Source organism: Camponotus vicinus, unplaced genomic scaffold (assembly GCF_025532165.1).
Source record: "Camponotus vicinus isolate PSW18456_S1 unplaced genomic scaffold, iyCamVici1.0 SCAF_9, whole genome shotgun sequence".
Lineage (NCBI taxonomy): Eukaryota > Metazoa > Arthropoda > Insecta > Hymenoptera > Formicidae > Camponotus > Camponotus vicinus.
The window spans coordinates 12,371,609-12,379,891 of record NW_028141981.1 but is presented as its reverse complement, the minus strand read 5'-3'; the positions used below and the strand labels follow the sequence as shown (position 1 = coordinate 12,379,891).

At 44.7% G+C, this 8,283-nt stretch overlaps 1 protein-coding gene across 1 annotated transcript; it reads right to left on the bottom strand.

Annotated features, from left to right (window-relative positions):
- Positions 1 to 7,588: 7,588 nt before the first annotated feature.
- LOC145976608 (uncharacterized) lies at positions 7,589 to 8,044 on the bottom strand. Its single transcript, XM_083107839.1, has one exon. It carries the CDS (start codon positions 8,042 to 8,044, stop codon positions 7,589 to 7,591), a length of 456 nt encoding a protein of 151 aa, XP_082963965.1.
- Positions 8,045 to 8,283: the final 239 nt, after the last annotated feature.

Here is an 8,283-nt window from a genome sequence, read left to right as displayed (position 1 = left end):
ACCACCGCCCTGAGCGCACGGCGCTGCTCGCACCACGCCTCACAAAATTCGAGGGTGTGCTGCGCCGTGTCACACAGGACGGGGCAGTGGTGACATGCCGTAGTAGGCTCCCGGTTTATTTGACGCAGATACTTGCCGAAGCAACCATGCCCCGTCAAGATCTGCGTCATCCGGAATGACACCTCCCCCTGCGCCCTGTCCACCCATTCGGCGAGACAGGGCCGGACGGCCTCGACGGTCCTCTTGCCCGCGGTGCGCGGGTCGGAGAGGTGGTCGCACCACCTCTCCAGCATGGACCGCCGAGCGTGGATCCGGATGATCCTTCTCGCTCTGGGCGGCGGTTTCCGTCCGGTGACCCCTAGAATCTCTCGCTCCCGCCGGTATACTTCGGCATACATAGCAGCGAGAAACTCCAGGGGGGGCCGTCCCGCCAGGACGGTGGCCGTGGCATGCGACACCGTCCTATAGGCCCTAATCACCCTGGCGGCCAGGCACCTTTGCATGCGGCGAAGGCGATCCTTCGCCTGTCGCCTGGCCGCCAGATCCGCCGCCCAGACGGGTGCGCCGTACAAAGCCACTGAGTTTACAGTGGCCACGTACATGAGTCATTCTTTTACAAACCGAACGGTTTTTGACCGACCCATTGCTAAATCGCTTCATAATTTTTTGACGTGTTCTAGATACAAAATGAGTGAACACGTGTATCGGATTTTTTTTTTAAATTTTTTTCGAAAAATATCGGGATTTTAAATTTTAACGCGATGCATTTCATGGTCATTTTCAAATCGCCGTATCTCCGGTAAATTTTAACGAAACAAAAAGGTTTTTTTTTTATTTTAAAGCTAAAAACATCAGTTTTCTCGTAAAATTGATGTCCCTGATGTAATTTGAAAAATCACTATTGTTTATAACAAATAAATTGTTTAAAGTTAGTTTAAACAACCGCTCGCTATAGATACGAAATTGTAAAAAATACCATTGAATTCCTCGTCAAATTTCCTAAAAGAAAAGTATTTTTCGAGAATGGACACTTTATTTTTACTTTCCCAAATAAAATAAAACTTCCGCTGCGCGACGCTCCGCTGAGCCGTGCCGCGCCGCCGCCGCGCCGAACCGGCCGGCGGGCGCGTGACAAGTACCGCACCAACATTTTTGCTTTATCTGTGATATATACTATAACGATTTGTTATACTATTTGGTCAATTTCAATATTTGTCAAGAAATAAGAAACAATTATTAATTATTAATATCTCTCATACTTTTTTCAGTGCTTTATAAAGAAACATATATTAATTAAAGGTTTTTAGTTATTGTCGTTTGGATTCTTGAATGATTTTATATATAGAATATCTTTATCTTTAAATATATTTAAAATAAGTTTCGTTTACTGCAATAATTCGTATATGAAGTTAATAAATTGTTTTAAAGGAGTGTTACGCATTTAGTTTTTGGATCAATAATTAAGGTAATGAAAAAATAATTATTGCTTAAAATTTATGTTATTTGTTGTGTCATTTATTTCATGATTTTTACAACTGTAACTTTTTCAGAAAGTGAAAATAATTTGACATGTAATGTTGTTAATGTTGCAGGAATGACGCAGTGATAATTTAATGTCCCTTTCACTGTTTTTGATAACTGAAAACGTAGTGTTAATTTTTCTTCTTCCTGGTTGTACTGATTAGTTGTGAAGTAATTACAGTGAATATTCGGTAAAGCTTCCGTTGCCCAAAGGAATAGTTCTTTGGGTGTTTGAATGGGATTATCGATTCGTTGTAAGCTTGCTCGGGCAGCGAGCCTTTTTAAGGTTCCACCTAATCCATCACATGGTCCTTTTCCATGCGATGTGGGGGAAAAATGCCACTCTGCTGCGATGTTAAAATCCTGCATGTGATGACTTAGATTTATGAAATTTTTTCGGTTTTTATACTGAGCACTTGCTCTATCCGAGAAGTATATAATTTTTTTAACTGTTGGTAGGTTCTGTTTTATAAATTGTACAATTTTCGACTGAAAAAGATGTACCGCAATGGTGTCATGGTTCAAACATTCTAATATTGATACAAGGCTTTTCATTTTCAATTCATTTTTTCCGTTTTTATAATAGATGGCAGTGGGATGAACGGTGGCCTGGTCATTGTTCCAATGAACACTTTGTATTGCGTTTTGCACTACGAATGCGTAATTCTCCGAGAAGTCTAAAATTACGATGCATTCGTTTGACTTTAAATTTTCTTTTTTAGAATTTAAAAATTCGTTTTGTTTTTTTACTACATAGGAATGACGTAATAATTTCTTAAGTCCATCTGTTAAAATCTGTAAGAATTCATCAACAGGCGATACTACAGTTTGTAGTGTAGTTCGGTCGACGTGTGTCCATTGCTTGTAAGTTACGGAGTCGATATAATTTTCATCAAAAATGTTTTCCAACTCTTGTATTAAATCATTTGTTCCCGGACATGCGGAGCAGGTACCCATGTAGCAGTTGGTAGATGGAGGGTTGCATATAATTTTATTTAAGCAATCATGATAAGTTTGAATGGGTTGCGAACAATCACCTGTAAGCCGTTTAAAATTCGCACCGTCAATTAATAACACAGGACCACAAAATAAAATCGATGGAAGGTTCCATGGACCAGACCTAGTGCATAATATGTTTTTGGGGTCGCTGAAACCAAATCTGCAACCTATTTTTCTCTATCACATCAGCATTTTTCCTAACCTCAAAAAATAGCTAAAAATGATAAAATCCAACCTTATCAACCATGAAACCTCATTTAACCTTATAACTTTATACCCTTGTAACCCTTTAACTGTAAAAACGATAACTAATAACCCTAAATCTCATAACCTAAAAGTCCATAACCTCAAAACCCTAATTCTCAAACCCCAATAACCCAATAAACGCATGAAACAGCAGATATGTGAGATTCCAACCTAAATCTTGGATAATATTAACCTTAAAACCCCACAACCCTATAACCCCTTAAAACCTCATAACCCTATAACCTCACAATGCAGCATCAAAAGGACTTACAGATAAAACTTTAATCTTCGATCTAAAAGATAAAAAAAACTACATCTTCTTTACAATCTTGAAACTCTCAAATGCAACTACAAATCAATGCCCTGGACGAAATTCTCGTTAAAAGTAACACAAGTGACCTTATCGGATATTCTTATCGGGTTCTTTTGATGTTGCATTGTGAGGTTATAGAGTTATGAGGTTTTAAGGTTATAGATTTAAAGTTGATGGACTTATAAAGATGTTAGTTTATGGAGTTTGAACTCTGTAACATTCAGAATCAAAATCTTACGTATAAATTTTTCCGAAGTTGCGTTTCAGGCTCGTAGGGTTATGGGGTTATAGGGTTGTGGGGTTTTAAGGTTAATATTATCCAAGATTTAGGTTGGAATCTCACATGTCTGCTGTTTCATGCGTTTATTGGGTTATTGGGGTTTGAGAATTAGGGTTTTGAGGTTATGGACTTTTAGGTTATGAGATTTAGGGTTATTAGTTATCGTTTTTACAGTTAAAGGGTTACAAGGGTATAAAGTTATAAGGTTAAATGAGGTTTCATGGTTGATAAGGTTGGATTTTACCATTTTTAGCTATTTTTTGAGGTTAGGAAAAATGCTGACGTGATAGAGAAAAATAGGTTGCAGATTCGGTTTCAGCGACCCCAAAAACATATTATGTACTAGGTCTGGTCCATGGAACCTTCCATCGATTTTATTTTGTGGTCCTGTGTAATTTTACATTTTCATGTATGGAACACACACAGACTGAATGCGTGCCACTTGCTCCGGCTAAGATGCATTGTTTTGGCCGTAAAGATGCAAATTTCGAAAAGCTGCACTTCACTTCATAATTACTTTCTTTAAATGCACGATGCAATTCTTTTAAATTATTTAAAAGTAATCTTTTTTGAATGTGATGTCTTGTTCCATCTATTTTCACCGATACGTAATCCTTTAGTCCTGGCATTATTCGACTGAATTCGTCCGATTGATAAAAGGCAATTATTCTATTAATTACGTTCTCTTTTAATGTCGGATGACTTTTTGGATTTGGTCCTTCTAAAATACCTTTTTGTACGGCAATCGTCTTTGCTACTACAATCATATGCCTTGTAGCAGTTGGAAAATATTCTTTAATTTTCAGATAAGACCATTGGTGAACTATGGTTAAAATTTTTACTTTCATTGTTCGGTCTGATGTTGAAGTAAATTTTTCTTGTATAACTTTTAACATATATGTTTTTTCATCATCTTTATTATCGGAGCCTTCATCAAATACGTGAAAAATGTTGTTTTTTATGGCATTTGATATGCTGTCTATTTTTTGTTTACAGTATTTTGTTTGGTGAATTTTTCTCATTCTGATAGGGGATGATCCAACAAAACTTATTCCTTTATTTACTCCAGCAATTACTTCTGAAATAATACGTACTTTCTTTCCTTCAGAAGTGTCGCTGCTTTTAACACTTTTTTCACTTGATTCGTCGGTGAGTGATACAACATCATGAACGTATGGACCTGCCTGTTTTAAAAAGAATAAATACTTATAATTTGTAGCAAAAACATTAACAATAATTACAATTTTTAATTAACATTTTTAATTGTAATTAACATAAGAATTATACACACCTCTTGACGACTCTCTTCATTTGCATTGCTAGTAGATGGTTCATTTACAGTGCTAGTAGCTGGTAATGAAGGTCGAAGACGACAGGAATTACAGATCCTCATCTGTAAATTTTCATCATTTACTGGAATGTTCCATGCACGCAGCTGCCCCTTCGTGATTTGTCTCAGCGTTGATCCTTTCTTCTTAGGTGATTAGGCAAATTAAACGGATTAGAGCACTGATCTGTACGCCAATGTACAGTTTTCTTTTTCCTCGCAACTTTCGGCATTGTGCTAAAAGTTTGTATATATTTAATAAACTTTTCAAATAATATTAAACTATATACTTTAAATAATTTACTTACTTTTTCTAAGTTCAACAATTCTCGTAGAACGTACGTAAAACGAAATATTATACAAACAATAAAACACAAACGCATACACCGAATATTTTAACACGTCTATTCGTTCCAACGATCAAAATAGGACTGAAAACAGACGTGTCTAAACCAGTTATGAAACGAGAGTTGCTAACTCCCCACTACCGGCCCGGTTCGGCCCGGTTCGGCGCGGCGGCGGCGCGGCACGGCTCAGCGGGGCGTCGCGCAGCGGAAGTTTTATTTTATTTGGGATAGTAAAAATAAAGTGTCCATTCTCGAAAAATACTTTTCTTTTAGGAAATTTGACGAGGAATTCAATGGTATTTTTTACAATTTCGTATCTATGGCGAGCGGTTGTTTAAACTAACTTTAAACAATTTATTTGTTATAAACAATAGTCATTTTTCAAATTACATCAGGGACATCAATTTTACGAGAAAACTGATGTTTTTAGCTTTAAAATAAAAAAAAACCTTTTTGTTTCGTTAAAATTTACCGGAGATACCGGCGATTTGAAAATGACCATGAAATGCATCGCGTTAAAATTTAAAATCCCGATATTTTTCGAAAAAAATTTAAAAAAAGTATCCCGATACACGTGTTCACTCATTTTGTATCTAGAACACGTCAAAAAATTATGAAGCGATTTAGCAATGGGTCGGTCAAAAACCGTTCGGTTTGTAAAAGAATGACTCACATCCGGCGCACCCGACCATCCGGACCCCCAAGGTTCGGGAGGAGTCGGGCTAACGCTGCCGCGACTCTCTCCACCCTGGGGGCAAGGGCATTAAAATGATGTCCAAACGTCCACATTCCGTCCAGCAGGAGACCGAGATATTTCAATCGGTCTCCCACCAGGATGGAGGCGCCACCGATCCTGATACGGGTCGGCGGCGGTGCCCCGGAGGCCCTGCTGTAGAAGAACAGAGCCTCCGTTTTCTGCACCGCCACCTGGAGACCCATACCAGAGATCTCGCCCACTACGTGTGCCACGGCTGTTTCGGCCCTAGCCGCTGCGCTCCCCCAGCTGTCCCCAACGGCTACCACGAGAGTGTCGTCTGCATAGCAGATCGCGTGGCAGCCGGTGGGGAGAGGCAGACAGAGAATCCTGTCATATGCGAGGTCCCAGAGTAGGGGTCCTAAAACGGACCCCTGCGGGACCCCGCAATGGATACCCCTCTCGTGCCAGTCGCCGTCTCGACCGACGTACTCGAGATTCCTGTCCCGGAAGTAGTCTTGAATGACCCCCATGAGGTAGTGGGGGACTCTGCGCTCTCGCAGCGCGTCCCCCACACGGTCCCAGGGCAGAGTGTTGAATGCGTTTTTGATATCGAGTGATATCGCAACGCACACCCTGCCCTCCGCCGTCGCGACCTCCGCGAGGGACCTGACGCGCTTAATGGCGTCCACGGTCGATCTTCCCTCGCGGAAGCCGTATTGTTCCTCATGGAGGTCTCCCTCCCGGGACAGGTGCTGGACGAGGCGAGTGGCAAGGATCCTTTCGAAGATCTTGCCCGCCTCATCCAGCAGGCAAATCGGCGTGTAAGCCGAAGGGGTACCCGGTTCTCTGCCCGCCTTTGGAAGAAGGACCAGTTTGGCCCTCTTCCACTGCTGGGGGAACCGCCCTTGCCTGAGACACTTATTGAAAACGTGTCCCAGGCGTGCGCCCAAGTAGTCCAGGGCACGGACCCAGATCCTTCCCGGTATACCGTCCGGACCTGGGGCCTTTCTTGGCCCGATCCTCCGGACGGCGCGGGAAAGTTCTTCCACCAGTTGCCCCTCGGTGAGTTCGTGAGGCCCGTCTAGGTTTGGGCCCCACTCCAGTGTGGACCCCTCCACCCAGCGTGGGAAGAGGGTGTCCACAACTTCACCGAGGAGCTCCGGCTCCATGGTATCCGTGGCAGAGGGCGTCCAAGCTCGGTGCCTCTTGAGCACTATCTTGTATGAACGCCCCCACGGGTTGAGGGACGAGAGAAGCTCGTCCCAGCACTTTTCCCTGGACCTTCTGATACTATGGCTGAGGGCGCACCGGGCGTTTCTATACGCGGCCAGGGCCTCTTCCTTCTCGTTCGGGTCCGCGTCTCGGGGCAGTCGAGACACGGCCCTGCGGGCCTGGACCGACGAGCGGCGAAGCTCCGCCAGCTCGTCGGTCCACCAATAAGTGGCCCTTCTAGAGGGGTGGGACTTGGCGCAGGGCATGCATTCATCGCATATGCGATGCATATTGCGCCGCAACCACTCCACCTCTTGGTGGATGTCCCATCCCTCCTCTCCATCCCCCAATCCCCATGTGGTGGCCATGAGGGCGGTCTCCAACTTCTCTCCATCCAGCTTGGTAAGAGCCCATCGCCTCACACCCCCGGAGGTCGGGCGTCGCACCTGCCGGCACGCGGTCCCCAATACAAATTCTATGTATTGATGATCCGAGAGGGTTTTCCCCCTCAGATCATCGACCACGCGCCAGCTAGTGATTTTGTGTGCGGCGCTCGGGGAGACCATCGTAATATCGACTCCCCTTGCGGCCGCACACAGGTGCTGACACGGCCAACGTTTAAAAGACTAAGACCGTGCCCGCCCATTCAATCCTCCAGGGGTTGCCCCCTGGGATTCCGGCGTTTATCGCCCCAGGCCGGAGACCTCGTGTTGAAGTTCCCGGCCACTATGACTAGAGCGCCAGGGGCGTCGTGACGAATGTCGTCAACGACCACCCCCACGCGCTCCAGGAGCGTATCGAATTCGCCGGAATCCCACCTCAGGGGGGCGTAACACGAAATGACGTGGTATGGCCCCCACCTCGCCGCGATGTAGCTCGCTTCTCTCTCGATGGTCTGGAGAGGGGGGGAGAGATCTATGGCCGCCCTCACGATCGCCGCCGTGCCGCCGGTATCCCCGATCCAATTCGGGTTATCTTCGGGGATCCGGTACGGCTCGGCGACGATCGCCAATCCCAAACCACGCTCTGCCAGGCATTGCGTCATAAGATGCTGGGCCTGGCAGGCGTGGTTTAAGTTGGTCTGGAGGATCCGCGTGACCATTATTCTCGGTCGTGCGGCTCCTCCATTGCCACCTCCATGGGGGTGCTCTCCACCACTATCAGTGGAGAGCAAGCCTCGGGCGCATCGCCCACTTCTTCCTCCTCCCTTTGCGGGAGGGACTCCGCCTCCATCGGCACCTCCTTCGCGGAGGGGATGGGGGCTACGGCCTCTGCCGTTCCTTTAGAGGGGGGAGACTATTCTCCCCCTTGCGGGGGGTATCGGGTTTGCCCGGTTGGGCT